At 39.5% G+C, this 23,743-nt stretch overlaps 1 protein-coding gene across 5 annotated transcripts in view; it reads left to right on the top strand.

The window, feature by feature from the left end:
* The window catches only part of KAT6B (lysine acetyltransferase 6B), a 273,044-nt gene that overhangs the window by 207,111 nt on the left and 42,190 nt on the right, over positions 1–23,743 (top strand). For all 5 annotated transcript variants that reach the window (XM_075533364.1, XM_075533367.1, XM_075533366.1 and 2 more), the window contains exons 12-13: positions 1,858–2,019; positions 4,063–4,156. In XM_075533364.1, the coding sequence (XP_075389479.1) occupies positions 1,858–2,019; positions 4,063–4,156 (256 nt within the window). The remainder of the gene's footprint in view (positions 1–1,857; positions 2,020–4,062; positions 4,157–23,743) is intronic.

The raw sequence follows: 23,743 nt of genomic DNA, 5'->3' as shown, positions 1-23,743 counted from the left end.
GAAGGATTTTGTTCTTGGGAAGATTTGATGATATTTGAGTTCTTAAATAAAAGCAAAATTTTCTCTAAACCCTCAACCAATCGAATTGCTTTGGAGTCTTTTGCAACACATGGCAGCCTTACATGTTTTGTGGTAGAACTGCATTTCAGATATTGCCCCTTGTTTTTGACGGCGGCAAGACCCCTCTCTGGTTTACAGTTCCTGGGCTAGAGGGAAAGTAGACCACAGGCTCCATGTTTTCCCTGCCCAGCCAGTCAAGAACTACAAAACTGCTGTCAGTTAAGCTCACCAAGTGTCTTTGACTTTCTATATTGGTTTATTTCTTCATGCCTTAGACTCATTCTTCTAACCAAAATAAGCAGGAAATTACTGTTTTATTGTTTCCCAAAGGGCAAAACACATAGTTATCCTTCACTAATCAATCATTAAATAAATCAGCATGAGTGTCTGTTGGGGTGAAACCCTCATGAGCAGGCTTCTAGGGTTATAAATGGTCTGCTATCCCAGAGCAGGCACTTTTGGACCATACAGAGATGAAAGGGGAAAAAATTCAAATTATTCATAAAAATGATGGAATGGTTTGAACTTGGTAAGTGCTACACTTCCTATTCTAGAATCTGAGTTCATGCTTAAGAGTACAGCATATGTGGGAACTTTCTCTAAGCAGTTTCCTAACTTATAAATGAATAATCACAGATTAGTACATTCCTACCATCTCTTCATCTGTCCTTTTTGACAGCATGGCAAGTTAAGATTGTGTCTACTGATAAGAATTTTGCTTCAGCATTTTATCATCTCTTAATTATTTTCTTGGTTCACAGAAACATGCACCTCTGTCTTTCCCTTTGGTAATGTGCTACCATTTTCAAAAGGTCTGTAGTCCCAAATACATAAAACCTTCCTTTAATTAACGAAGACTATATCCTAAGTACCCATTGCCCATATTTGATTGTGTTGCTATGCGTAGGACCTAGGTTTCATCCAGGAGAAATAGTTATATGAAGTCTAAAAATAATTTGTGCAATATGAGAACTCCTATGGTCCACAGGAGACTTGAGAACGGTCAAGTTCATTGTTAAAGAGCTCTGGTTAGCAAACATCCATTTCCCCTAAGGAAAGTGCTAGGGAAAACTTCTTGAATCTGCTGTGCTTGAATCTGCTGTGCTTTCTGTTTTCAACAAGTAATTACATTTGATCAAAGAAACTGGCATCTGTGCCTAGCCTCCTGTCTGTAACCGTTGGTGTCACAGCTAGATACTTTCATTCTGAGCAGAAGTCGACAGCAGTCATGACACTACTGTAGACTAAAAGCCATCTCACTTTCTCTGTGAGTGTTCCCAACATACGTCTTTTATCTTTTCTAATTATATTTAAAATAATGCTTAGGATAAAGCCAAAATGAACCCCTCTTTGGCTAATCCCCATTTTGGGGGACTCAGAATAAAAATAATAGAGTTTATGTATTTATTTTTGTGGTAAAGACCCTTTTGAAATAACATAAAGATTAACTTACTTGGAAAGTATTTTGATCTACTTATATTTCTGTTGATTCAGATTTATTTGGCTCAAATAGAGAGGACATGGCTAATCATTTTAAATCATAATAAATTGCAACTAAAAATTATCCCATTGCTAATAATTTGGCCTTTCTTCAGCTTCCTTGAAGAGAAAGTACAAAATTTTCTTTGCCAAATGACAGTTATTTTCTGTTTAACTCTGTCTCACTTAATAGAGTGTTTTAATCTCTCAGTTCAGGATTTAGAAACACAGTTATGCATTTACTGCACTATGTAGAAGAAAAAATTTTATGTTGAGTGGCATTTTGTATTAAATCGTGTTGTCTGTTTCTTTTGCTAGGTTGATGGAAATATGAGCAAAATTTATTGCCAGAATCTTTGCTTGTTAGCCAAGCTCTTCCTGGACCACAAAACGTTATATTATGATGTCGAACCTTTCCTTTTTTATGTGCTTACAAAAAATGATGAAAAGGGCTGTCATCTGGTCGGATACTTCTCTAAGGTAAAGGACAAGGCCGCATAATCTCATTTTCTTTTCCAGAATGTTTTTGGTGAAGCCCAATGCTTTGAACAGGGCTGTTTGATGACCGTAATTTGAATAAATGACACATGATTTTGAAAATCTCATCCCTTTAAGGAAGGGTTGAGGGGAGGAGATGAGCCAGTCAGGGTACAGTGTAGCAACAATGAAACATACAACTTTCCTCTAGTTCTGAAATGCTTCCTCCCCCTCCACTCTCATCCCAATTCTACCTTACAAGTCTGGCTAGACCAGATGATGTACACTGGTACAGATAGGAACCAGAAACACAGGGAATCCAGGGCGGATGATCCCTTCAGGACCAGTGGTGAGAGTGGTGATACCAGGAGGGTGGGGTGGAAAGGGAGAACCGCTTACAAGGATCTTCATATAACTTCCTCCCTGGGGGACGGACAACAGAAAAGTGGATGAAGGGAAACATCGGACAGTGTAGATGTGACAAAATAATAATTTATAAATTATAAAGGATTCATGAGGGAGGAGGGAAAAGGAGGAGCTGATGCCAAGGACTTAAGTGGAGAGCAAATGTTTTGAGAATGATGAGGGCAATGAATGTACAAATGTGCTTTACACTATTGATGTATGTATGGATTGTGATAAGAGTTGTATGAACCCCTAATAAAATGATTTTTAAAAAACAAAAAAAACAAAACCACGGTGCCTAGGAAGTATGTGAAGGGCCTAATCACTGTTTGCTGTCTTGACTGTCAGCATCCACGTACTTTTTAATTGCTGCCCTACAGACCACCTAGCATCTTTGATTTCCTAAACGTTAAGCTGTTTTCGCACTTCCCTCAGGGAAGCCAACATGTGGTTTTCATGGTAATGCAGCATTGAAGGGAGAATTGTCATTTCTGCTTGCTGCGTGCCCTTTGTGGTCATCAGTATCTCGGTTAGGATGCCAGCCTTTCGACAGTCAAGCCTTTGTAATGGCTGGCTTTATGCCTTCCTCTCTTCCTCTCTGTGTTCTTTGAAGTTCTTGGTGTTGAGGTACACTTCCAGTGATGGGCAGTCCGTGGGTTTAGGAAAACTGACGAACATGTTTTTCTCCATTTTTGACAAGCTAAAAGACATTTATGAATGTGCAAAACTTGGAAGCACATCTTTTTTTTTCCCACACAGAGCTCTTTAATTCTACCCCATGGGGGTTTCCACAGCCATTGCTTATGATCTTTCAAATATATTAATTAATGACATAGGTGATCTGAAGTAATTCTTTGATGTGATTGGTACCATTTGTGGTCAGTCTTATTTGTGGTTTCCGTTTGGCCAGAGACTTCGCAACCTCAGAAGTTTTTCAGATCGTGTCTGTGCAGGTTTTGACTGGTTCTGTGTACTCTGAATAAAATGTTGCTGCCCTGATACCACATCCCAAGGACATTTCAGATTCTTTAGCCAGCTATGAGAGCAGCTTTCCACCATATTCTCCCCAGCCTCCTTCCTGATTCTTGGCTGTTGATAATATGTTGGCCCTACAATTATTTAGAGCTGGGAGTTTCTTTTTGTTGTTGTCTCGTTTTGTCTTGTCTTTCTGGTTTGAAATACAGATGGATTATTTTTCTAACTTTTTACTATTGCTTTTTATTCATAGTTTGCTGTTACACTGTTACAAGCCATTTCTCGAGGTAGCTGGCTAAGTCCGAATTCAGTCAGCATGGTGACTCTCTTGATCATATTTTTGTCATCTCTCAAGTTGTCCAAGCCAGGAAAGCGTTTCTTCCTTACCATCTTTATTCTGTTTTTTATTTGGTTTATGTTTTCTTGGCTTCTGCATATAGGATTTTGTGGTACTGACTTTCAAGGATAATAAAGACACAACTGAGAATCATGCTTGGATCGAAGATATGTTGATAGTTTGATTGGTTAACGCAGTAGGATTATTGGGCTTCATCTTTACGTAACACTTTGGCTCACCTGAATATTTTACCAGGCCAGTCACAGGCGCAGGGAAGTGCCCACTTCAGCAGAGCTCTGACATACTCTATCTGTCTCTCCTTCCCTCAGGAAAAGCTTTGCCAGCAGAAATATAATGTCTCCTGCATAATGATCATGCCCCAGCACCAAAGGCAAGGACTTGGACGGTTCCTCATTGATTTCAGTAAGTGAAATGCTTTATTTACTTTCATGATCCAGGAGTTGATGACCGTTACAGGAAACACATAGAACTTTATTTAACGTACTTTGTTTTTTTTTTTTTATCATTAGATAATGTTTTCTATTTATTTAGGTTAGCAAGTCTTCCTCGATTGACAAATTGACTGCTGCTCAGTTATTGTACTGTAGGAAATTGACACTAGGCCTCTGCAGTGTCACTAGCTCACAGAGCCATTGCATTGTATGAACCTGCAGAAGTACATTCCATTCAGTGGTGGCAATGCTCATTAGCGCCAAAAGAGGCAATTATTTGCTATTATCGCTAAAGGAAAGGTTATTTAAAAGCATTTTCAGCTTCTAAAAATTGTGCCTGTGATCTTGTACTGTTGGGACCAGAAAAGAGATTTCCACTTAGAAAAACTATTTTTTAGGTAGCCTGTCCTTTTGAGCCTTTGTAGTAGAAATAACTGTCTTGATTGTTAGTTTTCCTTTTGTATAATGGAAACCATTACAGTGTTTGTAGCTAGAGGTGTAAAAATGGTGTGGCAGAGATACCTGATACCATCTGACTTCCCAAGGGGGAGGAAAGTCTTCGTCAACATCAACCATGCAAAACTGATACCTAGGAAATGGAGGGCAGACATGCTTCCCCTTGCCAGCCTTTCAGACAATTCTGACACCAGCTGTCACTCCCACAGCACACTCTATATTCAGTGCTGGTTCAATAATTTGTTGCACTGACCTCACTGGACTCACAGATCATGCTCACGATTAGAGGCCTTCCCAGGGAAATAACAGGCTAAGTTCAGTATCAGAAAAAGACACAAGCTATAGTTCTCTGACCAGATCAATGGGACTGCCTCTCTCTCCCCAGCACCCCACAATCCGTCATTGCGCCAGTGTTCCAAAGCTATTTTCGTTTCACTGATAAGTGCCCAGAGACACTCTACTCTACCAGCAAGCAAGCCCTCTGCATGAAGGCACTCAGGACTCGTTGCACTATCTCTTGCTGGTCATTGGTCCTTGGCCACTGATTCACTGTTTCTCACCATCTTTCACTCTGACCATGTTACAGCTCTGCATTTCTGGAGGGTCATGGCGGTTACTAGCACGGAGCAAGTCCAAAGGACACACTCCACTCCTGGCTCATTTTTCTTTACGGTCTTGTAGTTTCCCTTTTGCCTTCTGGGATGTCTCATTTTAAACCTAACAGGATGACAAAACTGACCAGTCACTTCAGTAGGGTTCTACATACCTTTATTTGCATGACTCCACCTTCTCTAGGGAGCTGTACATCTTATTTACATTATTAACAAGTTATCCAGTCTTCTTGGTATAGGTTATAAGCACCTAATTTGCATAGCTCCAGTCATTTGATGGGCGGTCTAAAGCCTGTGGTTATAAGGACCATATTAAGCAATGTACTGCATTGCAAGAGGTTTTCCAAGGAACAATTATTTTATATACATTTGATCTTTTGAGCCTCCACAATTAAAATCAGAATAAAATATAAAAATTCACACAGAATAATGTAAAATAAAATATTGATAGTTTTTTTCTTCCTCGTTTATATTGGATATGTAAAATTTAATGTAAATATGAAGAGTTGATTCAAAATAATGTGAAAGCTACATGTCTCATGATAATGGTCATTTTTAAGCATATAAAATCTCTCAATGGCAAGGAACTAATTTTTAATTGATTATCAGAATACAGTTTTTAAAATTACATAATCTTTGTGAGGTACACAAATGTGAAAACTACAGTGTAAATGTGCTCAAGGAAAACCATTAAAAAATATATTGCATCTAAATTTGTTATTAGAGATTGAAATATGAAAAGTATTGATATAACTGTATGGCAATTTTAGATTGACACAATTTATTCACATTGAAGGAAATTATATTAATACTACTAAGTTGTTTTTTTTCTCACAGATAACGTTTCTAGTTATTAATTCATTAACATAGACTGATCTCCCCTTTCTTGGCTTAGTTATCTAGGAAACTAAGTTATCCCTAAAGATCCATCTCACCAGGAATTCACGGTTTTCATTTCACAGAGACATCCACAGATCACGTTTCAAGACAAAACTAGTTGTCTTTGTCCTGAAGATTTCTGTGTCCACCACTCATGAGTTGTTTATAGATATTATAATTACATTATAATATTGTAATTATATACATATATTATAAAACAACCATTTGAATTAAAATTTTTCAAATAGCATATGCATGTACAGAGTAAGGCAAACTCCTTAATTCCATATTCAAGATATCTTAGGCTTCTTTATCCTCTAATCTCCTTTTCTCTCTAAGCACGTTCGTGCACCTCCATTCTGTGTCCATACGGTTCCTCTCCCTGAAATGACCACGTCTTCCTCTCCTCACCTCTGTTCAAAATCTAATATAAAAAAATAGCCTTGATGATGATGTAGAAATAGATCAATATGCATATATGTTTAGGTTTAGTATTAAGGTAGCAGAAGGACATTGGACCTCCACTCAAGTACTCCCTCAATGCAAGAAAACTTTGTTCTATTAAACTGCCATTCCATGATGCCCACCTTTCCAACACAATCACTGAAGATAAAGAGGGTGCATAAGCAAATGTGGTGAAGAAAGCTGATGGTGCTCTATCAAAAGATATAGTGTCTGGCGTCTTAAGGTTTGAGCTTGAAGCGGCCATCTAGCTGAGAAACAACAAGATCCACATGGAAGAAGCATACTAGCCTGTGTGATCACGAGGTGCCGAAGGGATCAGGTATCAGGCATCAAAGAACAAAAAATCATATTATTGTGAATGAGGGGGAGTGCGTGTGGAGACCCAACGCCCATCTGTAGGCAATTGGACATCCCCTCATGGAAGGATCTTGGGGAGGAGACGAGCCTGTCAGGGTGCAGTATAGCAACGATGAAACATACAACTTTCCTCTAGTTCCTAAATGCTTCCTCCCCTACCCACTATCATGATCCCAATTCTACCTTACAAATCTGGCTAGACCACAGGATGTACACTGGTGCAGATAGGAACTGGAAACATAGGGAATCCAGGGTGGATGATCCCTTCAGGACCAGTGGTGAGGGTGGAGGGAGGGTGGGGTGGAAAGGGGGAAACAATTACAAGGATCTACATATAACCTCCTCTCTAGGGGATGGACAACAGAAAGTAGGTGAAAGGAGATGTCGGATAGGACAAGATATGACAATAATACTTTATAAATTATCAAGGGTTCATGGGGGAGGGGGGTGGGGAAGGAGGGGGAAAATGAGCTGATGCCAGAGGCTTAAGTAGAGAGCAAATGTTTTGAGAATGATGAGGGCAATGAATGTATAGATGTGCTTTACGCAATTGATGTGTGTATGGATTTTGATGAGTTGTATGAGCCCCCAATAAAATGGTTAAAAAAGCAATAGCCCACAATCTCCTCTTTGTGATCCCATCTCCTAGAACTTCGTCACATTTTCCTCGGTAGCTCTGCATTAGAGCACTAGTTAGTCACTGTTTATGGGTATTGATCTAAGTGCCATGCTACCAACCCATTTTAAAGTCCCTGATACTTTTCTCTTTGTATCTCATAGGACAAGCCACTCAATCATTTGATTTTTTTAATTAAAAGATCATTTTATCCAGGGCTCTTACAACAATCCCTATATCAATTGTATCAAGCATGTTTGTACATAGTTGCCATCATTGTTTTCTAGACATTTACTCTCTATTGAACCCTTGGTATCAGCTCCTCTTTTTCTCCACACCCCCCCTTGATGTATTTTGATTCATTTGAATAAATAGAATCCTTAGGGTAGTCACTGCCCACAATTATTTTATACCTAAAATAGAAAAGTATTAACACTTAACAAAATGCAAGACTCAATAGAGTAGCATCTTGTACACCCTGATCTGGCACTGAGGCTTTATATGTAAAAGGAAAGCCCAGGTAGCAAAGATATTACCCTTTAATCTTTATTGCACCTATTTTAGTGGGAACCATATTAGAATTTCCTCTATGTTTTAAACACATGCTATGGAACAAAAGTAACCTTAGGTGGCGACTCAGCACCATTATGATACCTGTCTTCCATCCGACTATGTCTGGGCAAGGCAATGCGTGGGTGTGATTAGAGTTTCTCTTTTCTGTACCCTTGACCTGGGTCCTATCCTGTAGGGAGTGTGGTGACTATTTTGAGTAAAGTTAAAGGTTTGGAGCTATTCCCCCCAGAGGAGAGAGACTAGAGGGAGAATTTTACAACAGTCAAAGAAAATGGGAACTGGTGTAAACTCAATAGAAATTAAATTTATTGGGGCAGGGAATGTATGGATGAGCTTTATACAATTGATGTATGTATGGATTGTGATAAGAGTTGTATGAGTCCCTAATAAAATGTAAAGAAAGAAAAGTAGAAAAAAATGATTAGGGCAAAGACTGTACACATGTGCTTTATACAATTGATGTATGTATATGTATGAACTGTGATAGGAATTGTATGAGCCCCAATAAATTGTTAAAAAATAAAATAAAATTTTTTTAAAAAAGAAATTAAATTTAAAACCCAAATAATTTCTTAGCTAGAGATGTTTCATGGAAGATAGAGTAGGCTGCTGGGGAAATTGATCGTATCTCCTCCTTTGGAGTTACTTAACATAAGGGCAGATAGGTATCTTTCTAAAACAATTTAGAATCCAGTCTTTTGTTGAGGGAGAGTTTGAATGCAGTGAACTATCATAATCCTTTTCAACTTCTTAACTCAGAGCTACAGGCAAGAAAGATAAACTGGGTTTACAGGTTTTCCCCAAACTGCTCTGTTTTTAAAGGGACTTTTTAACAGTAAAATTTGTTTCATTTCTATTTTGTCCATGAGCTTGAAGGCCTTTTGGTCAGGGGAGTGCATTTTCAGGACCTTAAATAATGTTGTGAAACAGGAAAAAATGATCTTTATTTCATCTATAATAATTGCTAGTTTAGCAAGCTGAAACAAAATACCACCAAGAAAAGAGCCGTAGCTGCCCACTTGCACAGTGAGTATAGATACAGATGAAATACATTGTTGTTTATATAAAGAACTGCCTGTTGGCGCTTTGACCGCTATTCTACAGGGCGGTATCTGATGCACTTGTAATAAAGTGTTCTTCTTCCTCTTCCTAGGATAACTTGGGGTTTATCAGAATAGATCCTTTTTTTAAAATAATATTTTACTGTTGGTTTTGTGTGTGTGTGTGTGTGTGTGTGTAAGTTTACACAGCAAATTAACAATTTCCGTATAAGTTAGTCAGTGACATTGGTTACACTTACCATGATGTGTCACCATTCTCTTTGTGTTCTGTTTATTTAGGTTCCAGTACTCTAGTCATAGACACCCCAGTCTTGTCATCTGTGCTTTTGACTAATTATTGACTTTTTCCTCATACTGATGGTTTTTATGTAAAGATAATAATCTATATTTTTTGTGCCACTCTAGAGCAAATCACTTGTTGAGCTTGGCCAGAATGACAAAAGGGTACAGACTCCCATCTTGCTCATAAACCAACTCTTGCACTTTGTGACTCATGAGAATCTAAGCAAGGTGGAGGAAGGAGTGACTATCTCAGTAGGAAGCTGATGTCATATCTCTTTATCTTGGATTCTAAAGAGGCCCTCTGTCTTCTTCCATCTCAGTCTCCTCTTACACATGGCTACTCCTCAATTCCAATTTTACCACCCACCAGACGTTTGAGAAACCCCTTTTCCACAAAATATTTGTAATTTCAAGTCAGAGTTGCCCACTGGCAAGGCAAGTAACTGCTGTTTCTCCGAACACATTTACATATTACAGGGGTACCAGTTACTGCAGGTCCTGGCCTTTCTTGCTGCCAGTCTGTGTTTTATATAGCTCACTCTTTGATTATTTTTAAAGTTTTATTTTGAAATAACTTCAGACTTAGAGAAAAGTTAAGAAAAAGGAAAAACAGCACCAAGAAATCTCATATGCTTATAACTCTCATTCTGTAAATGTTAATATTTATCACATTTGCTTTATTGTTCTTTCTATCTCAGAAATTAACCCCCCACCCCAAATCATTTAACAGTAAGTTGCAGGCATATTGCACCTTACCCCTAAATACTTCAGTGTATGTTTTCTGGAAACAAAGATGTTCTAGTTTAGGACAATTTGTTCTAGAACAAATCATCAAAATCAGTGAATGAATGTCAATTGGGCGCTATTATCTTTTTTTAAACAATAGTTATTGGGGGTTATTTCAGCTCTAATCACATTCCATACACACACCCATGTGACAAGCACATTTACACATCTGTTGCCATTATAATTTTCAAAACATTTTCTTTCTTCTTGAGCTCCTCATCCCCACCCACCCACCCGCTCTCCCTCATGAACCCTTGATAATTTATAAATTATTGTTTTTTTCATGTCTTACACTAACGACTTTCTCCCTTCATCCACTTTGCTATTGTTCATCCTTCTGGGAGGGGGTTATATGTAGATCAATGTGATCAGTTATCCCTTTCTCCTCCCACCATCCCCTTACTCTCCTGGTATTGCTTATCTCAATAGTGGTCCTGAGAGGTTTATCTGTCCTGGATTCCCTGTATCAGTGTACATGCTTCTGGTCTACCTGGATTTGTAAGGTAGAATTGGGGTGATGATAGTAGGGGAGGGAGGGAGGAATTATTAAAGAACTAGAGGAAAATGGTATGTTTCATAGATGCTGTACTTCACCCTGACTGGCTCTTCTCTTCTTTGTGACCCTTCTGTGAGAGCATGTCCAATTGACTACTGATGGGCGTTAGGCCTCCAGGCTGCTCTCCCCCTCATTCCCATTGATATGATTTTTGGGTTATTTTGTGTTGTGGGTATTTGATGCCTGGTAACCGATCCCATCGACACCTCATGATCACACAGGCTGGTGTGCTTTTTCCGTGTGGGCTTTGCTGCTTCTGAGCTAGATGGCTGCTTGTTTATCTTCAAGCCTTTAAGACCCCAGATGCTAGATCTTTTGATAGCTGGGCACCATCACCTTTCTATGCCACATTTGCTTATGCACCCACTGTGTCTTCAGCAATCATGTCAGGAAGGTGAACATCAATCAGAGTGTCATATTAGTCCAACAAATTGTTCTTGCATTGAGGGAGTACTTGAGTGGAGGCTCGATGGCCATCGGCTGCCATAATACTTTATAAATGAATATATGTACATAGATCTATTCCCCTGTCCTTTTATATAAATGTACTTACATATATATGCATGCCTGTATTTAGACCTCTATAAATGCCATTTGCTTCCCTGTTCTGTCTTCTATTTCCTTTTACTCTCCTCCTGTCCCACTATCATGTTTGACCTTTAGTTCAGTTTTCATAATTCAGGCCTCCCCCAAGCATCCTATGCCCTCCTCACCATCAATTTTAGATCACCCATTCACTTATTTTTATTCTTATCCCTTATGCTTCCCTTGTCCCTGGGTTTGTTGGTATCCCCCTCTTTTTCCCCCACCTACCACTCTCTCGTGTCCCCTCAGAACCGTCAGTCTCCTTGTTCTCTCCTCTGAATTCTTCATCCACCTATCTTGTCCAGATAGACATGCATATACAATAATATGCGCAAAACCAAAGCAAAGCAAAACAACAAAAAGAAGCCAAGATAGAAATCAACACAACAAATAATACAACACAACAAAAAGATAAAGAAAAACCAACAGCAAAAACTGAAAAGCCCTTAAACAGGGCCAGGTCTGGCCGTTGACCTTTATTAATGTTTTCCAGTTGAGTCCGCTGGGGTGCCAGCTCTGGTCCCAAAGTCCACCTTTGGCATTCCTCGGACACTTCATTGCTTTGTTCCCCTTGCTGCTCTGCTGTACACCCTTAGTGTTTCACCCCAGTGAGGTGGATCAGATCAGACACATCTCCCATACTGTGTCCCCAGTGCTGTCCCCCTTAGCGCTATGTGTCAGTGAGGGACATGTCGTTGTGTTTTGTGATGGGGCCAGCCCTGTGATCCTTTCTGTGCATTGGCTGCTCTGAGCTGGAATATTGTCCTCAGGACTTGGCGGGTCTGGGTGTGTTTCACTCTCCTTCCCTCTACATTTGCTCCTGATCAGACTCGCCCCACTTCCTGAGCTGCCGTTTCAGTGCTGTCCTCTGAAATGCATTCCTCTGGGGTGGGGGGCAGGGGTGGCCCACATAGTTGGGATTGGTGGCCGACACCGGTGACCTCTCTGTTGGTTCCCTGCTTTATGCCTATATGTTGCATTGACGTCTTGGCACTCCAGGTTAAAGCCTGGTCCTTCTCTCCCTCTCATGTGGAAATATAAACAACACCCTACCCTTTGGCGGGTTAGTGCCCTGCTCCCCCCTACCCCTGTCTCTCTCTCTCTTTTTTTTTCCTCCACTCATTAGTTGCCTGCGATATATATCCCTGGATTGGGTTTGCCACCTGCTGTAGTACCTGGACTTCTACTTTTTGCTTTTTTTTGGGGGGGGGGGGGGTTACCTCAGTGAACTCATGTTATACTTGTCCTTTTGTGCTTGGCTCACTTTACTTAGCATAATTACCTCTAGTTCTTCCCATGTGTCGGTGTGTTTCATGTGTTCATTGCTGTTTTTTAGGGATGCATAGTATTCCATTGTATGTATGTACCACAGTTTTAAAATCCATTCATCCACTGATGGAAATTTGGGTTGTTTCCAACTCCTTGCAGTTGTGAACTGTGCTGTGATGAACACTTGAGCACAGATGACTGTCGTGGTTTGTTTCTTGTCTCTTCTGGGTCTATGTCCAGTAAGGGGATTGCTCGGTCATATGGTAGCTCAGTTTCCATCTGTTTTAGATATCGCCGAATCGATTTCCATAATGGTTGTACATACGTATAGGTCCACCAGGTGTGGACAAGAGTTCCTATCTCTCCATAACCCATCAAACACTTATTACTTTCTGATTGTTTTAATTGGGCTATCTTTGAGGGTGTTAGGTGGTATCTCATCGTTGTGTTCATTCGCATTTGCTTATGGCTAGGGATCTGGAACATTTTCTCATATGATTATTGACCATTTGGATTTCTACCTTTGAGAAACTTCTATTCAGGTTCTTTGTCCACCTCCTCAGTGGGCAATTGAGTTTTTCCCTGTGATCTGTCTTTTTCAGAGAATGATATATTGAAGTCACCTACTATAAATGTTGAGCCTGTGATTTGCTGTTTCATCTTTTGTAGTGTTTGACGAATTCCATGGTTCTCTTCTTCTGGGAGAATATGTTTAATATGGTTAGTGATTCTTGTTCTATGGGTCCGCAAGCATTATATAGTGTCCCTCCTTTTGTTATTGTTTGCACTTTTAGATCAATTTTATCTGAGATTAGGATCGCAACCCCTGCATTTTTTGAATGGCAATTTGCTTGGTATGTTTTTGTCTCACCTTTGATTCTCAGCCTATTTTTGTCTGTAATCTTGAGATGTGTGTCCAGTAGACAGTAGATCAGGGGTTGTGTTTTCTAAGCCAGTCTGCTAGTCTCTGCCTTTTAAGGCCTGAGTTCATTGCATTGATACTCAGGGTTATTACATCTATCTGTGGACTCTGTGATGTCATTTTATTCCTCTTGTGTTGGGTGTTTTCCTGCTTCCATTTCTTATCCGTGGGTTGTGCATGGTGTGTTTGTGTGACTCATTCTTGCCTTCTTCCAACTGTTGAATCAATGTTATCTTGGGGTCTGTTTTCCCTTTGTTGGTCTCTAAGTGAAATTGTACAATGTTCTGATCTTGTATTTGTGCCTGGTGACTGCTGTTCTGCTCATACTGAGTCGGCAAGGATCTTTTGTAGTGCTGGGTTTCTTTTAACGTGTTCTTTGACATTATCTTTGTCCGGGAAAATCCTCACTTCTCAATCAAACTTAATAGATAATTTGACTGGATAGAGGATTCTTGGGTTTGCGTTATTTTCCTTCAATTTTCATTGCTCCACTCTTTCATCTTCTTCATAGTGTCCGCTGATCGGTCTGAACATATTCTTATCTGTTTGCTTTTATATGTCACTGCTTGTTTTTCCCTAGCTGCTCTCATGATTTTCTCCTTTTCCTTAAAGTTGGATAGTTTAACTATTATGTCTTGGTGACTTCTTCTTGAGATTTAGTCTAGCTGGTGTGCATTCAGCTGCCTGGATGGTTGCCTGGTTTTCATTCATTCAGCTGGACAAGTTTTCCTCCAAGAATTCCATCACTATTTGGCATTGATTTCTTTGTTGTGTCTTCCTGCGGTAATCCAATTATTCTGATGTTGTTCCTCTTCATAGCATCAGACATAGCTCTGAAGTTTTCTTCAGCTTCTCTGGTAGACTTACTTGATTTCTTTTCATATTTATTAATGTCTGCTTGACAGTCCTCTAGGTCACTTATATGGTTCTCTGCCTCCTCAAATTGGTGGGCGAAGTCTATGAATTTGCTACTAGTTTTTATTATCTCATCCATTTATTTTCCTTTGGTACATGACCTTTATCTCCTCTATCGTGTCATCCTTTTTCTGTGTTGTTTCCCTCATATCCTGTAATACTCTTAATAACATTCTGAAGATTTCTTTCTGTGGGAGGTCAATGTCTGCCTTTTCTATGACTGCCATTAGGTCTAGGTCATCCTCTGACACTTAATTTTCTCTTATTTTGTTGAAGCGGTGGAAGCAGCTTGCTGCCTTCCTGTTAATTCATTGAAACTAGGTGCCATTTTCCCAGGAGTCACAGAGCCCTGGGTTCTCTTTTTGGGAGGTTGGTGTTGCTGTTTCTGTAGGCTGCCTATAGCCAACTCCCTTGAGGGGTTGTGTTTCACCTTTGCCCCTCTGGGATTTCCTTCTCACCTTAGCCTATGCTTTGTGTTCCAGTCACCCTCAGGCCTTTGTATAGGCTGTTTGCAGCTACTGCGATCTGAAGGAAAATGTTGGCCAAGGTACGGGGCATTTAGTTCAGGGATGGCATGAGGGATGACCCATCATCCCAGGTCTGTTGCTGGCTAGGGGGCACTTCGGACAGGTGGGCGGGTGGGAAGGAGGCCCCAGCTACTTCCTTTAGCACACAGCCCCACTGCTTGGAGCACAAAGGGCAGGGAAAATGCAGAGGGCGGGCCCTGCAGATTTGGGTACCCAAACCACAGTGGCATGAGCTCCTGACAGATGCCTCCTGACAGAGGACTGGAGCATTCTGGGCAAGTCTGCCTGGCAGGTCTGTGAGGAGTCAGGCTAGGCAGAAGCCTCTGCTGGATGCCTGGCAGGCCTGTGGTGCAGTGGAACACTGCAAAAGGGGCAGTTAGACCTGGGTCCTTGGGAATCCTCAGGGAGTGCAGGCAGTGGGATTGAAGTCAACTTCTGGTTCAGAGAAGCACTCTGGGCTGCTGTCATGGGTATCAACCAACAGCCTCGAAACCCTTACTCAGCCACCAAATATCCTCACTCACTGATTTTCACGGAGTTCCAGGTGTGAGCTGCGTACATGGTCACCATGTTACCCTTCCTCTTACATTGTACTTGATCAAACCCCACCCAGCATCCTACACCCTCCTTGCCATCAATTTTATATCATTTGTTCCCTCGTCCCTGTGTTTGTTGGCAACCCCCTTTCCATTCCCCCGCCTCCGTATCTCTTATGTCCCCCAAGAACCATTCGTCCCGTTGTTTTCTCTTCTGAATTGTTTGTCCCACCTGTGTTATCTAGATAGACATGCAGAGATAATAATATGCACAAAAACAAGACAGCAAAATAAAGCAACAAAAGAAAACAAACTACAACCACTACAAAACAAACAAAAAGCCTGTAAGTAGTTCCAGGTCCATTTGTTGACCTTTATTAATGTTTTCCAGTTGAGTCTGATAGGGTGCCACACCCTGGCCCCCAAATCTATTATTAGTATTCCTCTGAGACTTACTGCTTTGCTTCTCTTGCTGCCCTGATTCATGCTCTTAGTGTCTTGCCCTGGTGTGGTGGGGTCAGATCGGGCACAATTCCTGCACTGTGTCTAGTGTTGTTCCCTGTAGCTCTAAGGGTCAGTGAGGATGTTGTGTCTCATGGTGGGGCCAGCCCTATGGTCCTCTCTGTGCATTGGCTGCTCTGCGCTGGATTATTGTCCTTAGGAGTTTGGTGGGCCAGGTTGTGTTCTACTCTCTTTCTCTCTTCCCTTTTAGTTTGCTCCTGTGTGTTCTGATCAGACGCACCCCTCTCCCCATTCTGTAGCTTCAATGCTATCCTTGTAGTGCATTGTTCTGGGGGATGGGCTCAATTATCTAATTAATGTACACCTTGTACAAATTTCCAGTTTTAACAGTTTTAACTAATTTCCTTTCTAGAATGAATAAGTAAAGGAAATGTGTTTTATCTTCTTCCAGCTAAATATCACAGTTAATAATTGTCTCTCTTAAATCTCCTTTCATCTGAGATTCAGTCATTTTTATGTTTTTAGTGACTTATATTTTTGGCATGTATAGGTTACCTTTTTTGTACAGGATTCCTCAGTTTGAGGTTGTCTAACGCTTCATAATTGGATTCAAGTTATTTCCTTGTGGTGGGAATACACACATTTAATACTGTGTCCACCTCGGTTCGTTGTAACAGGACAAGCATGGCAGTTTGTTTCTTCCATTAGTGGGCTAAGGTGGTGCCCACCAGATCTATCCATTTTCCTTATGATAATCCATAAGTATCTGATGAAAGGGTATGTCAGGGCCTATAAATATTCTCATCCAATTTCACTGATTACTTTTAGTATTCTTTGATGAATCTTACTTAGAGTAATTATTAATTGTTGATCTTCTAACTCCATTGTTTCTTGTACGTACTGATGTTCTACTATCAGGAAGTTTTCATTGTGCACGTGTTCATTAATTTATAGCCTAATAAACTTATTATGTGGATTATAATTTGTTGCTACCATTATTTATTTTGATGTTCAAATTCCCCTAGGTCTATTTAGTGGGAACTGCTCCAAACTGACTCCTCTATCCTTTTGACATATTCCCATCCATTGAAAACTGTCTTCCACATATAACCCCCTCCCAGGGGGACAGACAACAGAAAAGTGGGTGAGGGAAACATCGGCCAATGTAAGACATGAAAAAAAAAAAGATAAATTATCAAGGGTTTATGAGGGAGGGTGGGGGAAATGAGCTGATACCCAGGGCTCAGGTAGGAAGAAAATGTTTTGAAAATGATGATGGGAACATATGTACAAATGTGCTTGACACAATGGATGTATGTGTGGATTGTGATAAGAGCTGTACAAGCCCCCGATAAAATGATTTTTTAAAAACAACACAAAACATGTCTTTTATGGCATAACAGGAGGTACCAAATTCATCTTTATAGTTTCCTGATCTGGCCCTGGAATAACCCATTTGCCTTAAGATCCTTAATTTCCTATCATTATCATCATCTCACTTCTATCAAGTCAATTCTGACTCATTGACAGATGAATTGTCTAACCCCCTTTACAAGTACAATACCTGAGACACAGTTCTACAAACAACAACTGACAACCTTTGATTTGAACCCAGACACTCTGACCCTTATTCACAGAACTCCATGGTCTATCAAGTATCAATGGCTCATTTAAAGTAGCAAGGGGAAAAAAATCTTATCAGTAATTTAAATATATAATTTCAAACAGCTGCTAATTTGCGATTATTTGCCTATCAAATTAGCAAAGACTTTGAAACTCAAATCTAAACATTATTATAAAATGAGAACTCATTTATTTTAAAAAATCATTTTATTGGGGGCTCATACAACTCTTATCACAATCCATATATACATCCACTGTGTCAAGCACATTTGTACATTTGTTGCCATCATCATTCTCAAAACATTTGCTTTCTACTTGAGCCCTTGGTATCAGGTCTCATTTCCCCTCCTTTCCTGTCCCCCTCCCTCATGAACCCTTGATAATTTATAAATTATTATTTCGTGAGAACTGTTATATTTACACTGAAGAAAGTAGAGATAATTTTAAATATTAACAGTATATGTTGGGGGTACCAATAAATGAACCACTGTACCCCAACTATGTATTTAAAAATTTTTTACAAAAGAACCTTATCACCTTCAAAACACTTACTATAATAGTTAAATCTGGCATCTCATTCTTGGAAACATTTTTCAAACTCATCTGTTTGGATGGCTGACAGCACCTCCCTTGTGTTTTCTTCACCTTTTCTATGTTGTCAAATCCCTGTCCTTTCAAACCCTCTTCATTTACTGAAACAAAAAGAAGTCATAAGGAGCACGGTCAGGTGAGTAAGGTGTGTGGAGTAAGAGAGGTGTGCCATTTTGTGCCCAAACTGGCACACTGAGATGGCTACATGAGCAGGTGCATTGTTGGGGTGACAGAACCCCAGTCTGCCACAAATCAGGCCTTTTTGTTACACACTGTTATGCAGTCTCCTCAGAAACTCTATCTAGAAAGCTTCATTAACAGTCTGATGTGGTGGAACGAATTCCAAATGTACTGAGTTGACATTTTCATCCATCCAGGAAGTCGATGGACATTCAGAATGAGGTTTGTCATCATCTGACCTTTCACCTTTTTTGAGATGAGAAAATCACTGGTACACCCTGGTACACCCGAGTGTTTCCCATAGCATTACCCATGTAAGCTGTGTTCAGCATCACAACAGTTTCTGCTTCATTCCCTCCTGCCCCGAGCAGGAAGTAAAATTTCACAGTTCACACTGTTCTCTTAAATCTGCCATCACAAAAAATGAAATTCCAATGAAACTGCTTTCTCCAAAAAGTTCACTGTGACCAGAGAGAACCTTCCCAGGTCGGAAAAAAATTCATACTATGAAAGCCCCACTCCCTCCAGTGCGATTTCAGGTGTTTTTTGTTTTGTTTTGTTTATTTGTAGTAGTGGGGGGTGGGGGTTACCCCCTCATGTATCAGAATCCTCTAACAGTCATTTTTGTTAAATATTTTGTTTTATTTTGATTTTTCAATACTTCGTCCTTGTTTATTCTCCTGGCATTTAATTTTAACTGTTATTTTTTAAAGGAATGTATTCTGAGAAAAAGAAACAAAGTGAATTACATTTCATATTAGTTAAATATTTTTGTTTTGCATAATTATGTGCAGAACAGTGAATTTTTCAAGTTTTTTTAAAAAACCTTTTATTGGCATTTCATATACATATACAATTCAATAGTTCAACCACATCAAGAGATGTATAATCTTTAACATAATAAATTTTAGAGCATTTCTTTTTCCTTGTACTTACTGTTGTTCATGTATGTAATTTCCCCCCTCAATTTTAACAAAAATATACACAAAACATTCACCAATTCAACAACTTATACATATATAATTCAGTGCCATTGATTATACTGTTTCTGTTGTACTAACCATTTTTGTTTTCCCCTCTAAATTGTTCTACCACAATTAAAATGAACTCAATACCCAGTAAGCAAAAAGTCTTTCTCTTTCACTCCTGGTAACTATAGGTCAAGTTTGATTTCTTCCTTTTTTTGTATTTTTTAGTAGTTTTCCTGATAAAATACTAACATATCATACACTTGCACAGTTAAACTGCTTCCAAAAAGAGTTGTGCAAAACCACCTCCAATGCTTCTTCCCCTTCCAGCATCCTCAATTCCCCACGCCCCTCACCCTCATAAGCCACTGCCTCCCTATTGTCATTACGCATCTATTCCTTCTGGGCTTCCTAAACTGGGAGACAGACCTAACAGAAACAGTAAAAACCAAACAAAGTGAAACAGAAGAAAACTTCAAATGCCAGAAAAGAAATTTCTTGGAACAATTGAGAAGCATTTGAGCATAGAGCAAATTCATGTTGAGTCAAGAGAGAGGTCACCTGACCAAGCACCGTATTATACCATAGTTCAATTCACCATAATGAAGTTTACAGTCAGCTCAGTCTGACAGTACCAGTCTCTCACTTGTGAATGGACAGGATCTGCCAGGAGCCCAATCCAAGTAGACACTATGCAAATGAATTTTGTGCTCCCATCATCCTCCATAGCCTTCTCTAAATTAGTTCACAATTTAAGCTCTGATAACTTCCGTTCATCATATTTGGAGTTTGTTACGGTCATCTTTGGATCACACAGGCTGCTGGTGTGCTTCTTCCATGTGAACTTAGTTGATGCCTCACTTAGATGGCTGCTTGTTTAAATACAAGCTTTAATACAAGATATTATTCCAGTTGATAGCCAAGTGCTATCTGCTTTCTTCACCACACTTTGCTGTAGCACCCTTACCTTTTTTTTTTTTTTTTGAGCACTCTTATCTCAAGTGATCTCTTCATGAAGGCAACTATCGAGCAGGGCCATGTTAGAAGAACTGACTGTTCTTGGATTAGGGCTGCAATTATGCGGGAGCCCAGAATCCCTCTGCTTGTCTCTATTATGAATGACGCGTGGTTACTTTGGTAGTCATAGTATGACAAAATAAACAAAACCAGAACCACAAAGATCAACAATAACAAGGAAAAACAACAACAAAAGGCAAAAAAGAAAAATATCAATTGCATTGGTAACATTGATAATTATCCAGTGGCAGAATGTAAGATACGGTTGATAGTAGTTTATGTGAGTGTAGTTCAATTACAAGCTGCAACCCATGAGTTGTTGCTTTGTACAAACTGATTTCTTAATTGATTGAGCACATTGAGCCATGGGGATTGGCATTGGAGAAATTTTCCTCTATTATCTCTTAGAGGGGCAGATCCATATCTCTCAGACCAAAGCCTGTCATATTATATATAGGGGAGCATTGAGGCACCAAATATATGACACCCACTAAGCCAGGGGTCCACTGACCACCATTTTCAGAGTCTTGGGGTGGCCATCCCTTGCATCCTCTCCCATCAGGGCAATTTAGTCTCAAGTCTAAGGGTATAAGTAGTTTTGAGGTAGGACCTAGTTCAGTCAAGCTTCCATGCCAAGTACTTCTGGGGTGGCCCTTGGGGGATGCTGTGTTCCCTGTAAGGCCAGCATCTAAGATCAAACTGCCCAGGCCATGGCACAGTTCACCAAGTGTTAGGTAGAAACATATTTGAAGTGTACGTAGGACCAGAGAACTGAGTTTATTCTCCCCTTTGGGTACGCGCGATTATTATTCAGCATCCTTTCCCAATTTTAGCTTGCTCCTCCCCATTTGCCCACCATACCCAACAACGGAAACATTAGTGCCTCCTCTGTAATGTAGATGCTCCCATCCCTTGGTTTCAACCTTACATTTCAGTGAGGTTCTCCTCTCATTCCTATGGAGGGTCTGTTGATCTGTCACAGCCTTGTCTCTGTGTTGTACAGCAGCAAGTGGGTGGTCCACACCCTTTCCCCCCCCTCACATAAATTATGTAATTTCAACATGTCCCAGTCATCTATCCATTGTGTGTACCTTCTTGGTTATACTTGGTAGTGTATGTATGCCCTGCAATAAAACCCTTACATTTGGTCCAGCTTTCTCATGGATGATCTTGATAGCTTTGGGGCTTGCATTTAAGGCTTTAATCTTATCTTGAGTTCATTATTGTTCATGGGAAGATAAAAGTCTTGTTTCATTATACAGAGGATTCTCTGTATGGAAATCCACTTTGTCCAACACTATTTGTTAAAGAGGCTGTTTTTGTCCTATTGGATATTTCTATGCCCTTTGTCAAAGATTAGTTGTCTGTATCTGATGCATTTATATCTGGGTTTTCTGTTCTGATCCATTCATTTATATATCTCTCATTATACTGGTACCAGGCTGTTTTGACTACTGTGACCAAGTAGTAGGTTTCTAGGTCAGGTAGTACAAGGCGCCCTACTTAGTTTTTCTTTTTTAAGAAGTTCATTGGTTATCCTGGGTCTTTTTTCTACCCATATGAAATTAGTAATTAGCTTTTCCATTAAAAAAATGTATTTAGGATTTAGATTGGGATTGTTTTGTATTTATAGGTTGTTTTAGGTAGTATTGACATTTTCACAATATTAAGTCTGCCTATCCATGTGCACAGGATATTTTTCCATTTATCTAGGTCTTTTTTGGTTTCTTATAATGATAAGCTGTAGTTTTCTCTGTATAGGTCTTTTGTTTCTTTAATTAGGTTTGTTCCTAGTATTTCATCTTTTGTGTAGTTATTGTAAATGGTGTTGTTTTCTTAGTGTCTTTCTCATAACTCTTTTCACTGGTATACCAGAATTAAGAATGTTTGCGTCCACGTTCATAAAGAATTTTGGTCTATTATTTTCTGTGTGAGGTCTTTGCCTGGTTTGCGTGTTAGTGTTAAGCTAGCTTCATAGAATGAGTTTGGTTTTTTAAAAATCTTTTTCTATGTTCTGGAATAGTTGATTTCAGATCTTCTCTCAGTACTTGGTAGAATTCCCTGTGATTTTTATTTCCCCATCATATTTGAATGATATTTTTGCTGCATACAAGATTCTAGGTTGACCATTTTGTTAATTCAGGACTCTGTACACACAACCCCACTCCTTTTTGCTTGCATGGTTTCTACTGAGAAATCTGAATTTATTCTAACTGGTGATTCTTTGTATGTAATTCTTCTTTTTTCTTTGCTGCGCTTAGAAATTTTTCTTTGTCATTGACATCGTGTCATTAGACATGGTGAGTACCATGTACCAGGGTGTTCTCCTTTTGGCTGAATAGTTACCTTTTCATCACGTCATCCTTTAGGCGTTATGGAAGATTTCTTCCTTTCTTTCTTTCCTTTTTTTTTTTTTTTAATGGAAAGTTTCTTGCAGGAGTTCTTGGACTATTCTCGATGTGGATTTTTTTCATTTCTTCCTCTTCTAGAATCCCATTAAGACATATGCTGTTCCTCTTGAGTGTGTCCCATATTGTTCTCAAGCTTTTCTTAATCTCTATTGCATTTTAAAAATTTGTTCTTCCTGTAGATTGGGGTCGATAGATTTGTCTTCAAGCTCACTAATTCAGGCTTCCATATCTTCTGTAGGATTGTGTCATTCTGCTATTGTAGTACTTGTCTGTAAGGTGTGTAGTGAGGTTTCTAGCTTTCCCATTTCACCTTTCCTCTCAGACTCTTCCTTCGGTTGTATTAGTGCAGTCATCATTCTTTTAAGTTCTTTTTTTCTGGTATTCCATATCCTGTTCAATTTCATGCATTTTATTTAGGTCTCATTAGTGTGTGTTTCTCTTGTGTTTTTGTGTGTGCATTGAAATCTTCTATTGTTTCCTTAACATGTTGGTGACACATTTGGAATGGTGTTATCTGGACTGGTTAACTCTGTTATGGGGTGCAACAGAGGGATGGGGAGGCATTTTTAATTAAGTATGTGGGGGAGTATCTTAAATTACCATAGATGTTAAGAAAATGGGAAAATGGAACAGGAAGTATTAGAGGAAGGAGAAAAAGGAAATGAGAACCAAAGAAGGAGGGATCAAGGTGTGTTAATTGGTAGGTTAGAAACATGAATTAGGCCCCCCCAAAATGCACTGTTTTGCAATAACCGAGAAATGGCTAATATATTTGAGGGTAAAAATTTAAGAGTATTGTGACCTTTTGCTTTTAGGATGAAATGGATTGAGAAGAATTAATAGGAAGAGAAGAAAAAGGGCAACGATATGTAAAAAGGGCTGTAAAATAAAAGTTCAGGTATTAAATTAA

Source organism: Tenrec ecaudatus, chromosome 16 (assembly GCF_050624435.1).
Source record: "Tenrec ecaudatus isolate mTenEca1 chromosome 16, mTenEca1.hap1, whole genome shotgun sequence".
Lineage (NCBI taxonomy): Eukaryota > Metazoa > Chordata > Mammalia > Afrosoricida > Tenrecidae > Tenrec > Tenrec ecaudatus.
The sequence above is the reverse complement of the archived record's forward strand: the minus strand, read 5'-3'. Positions and strand labels throughout refer to the sequence as shown.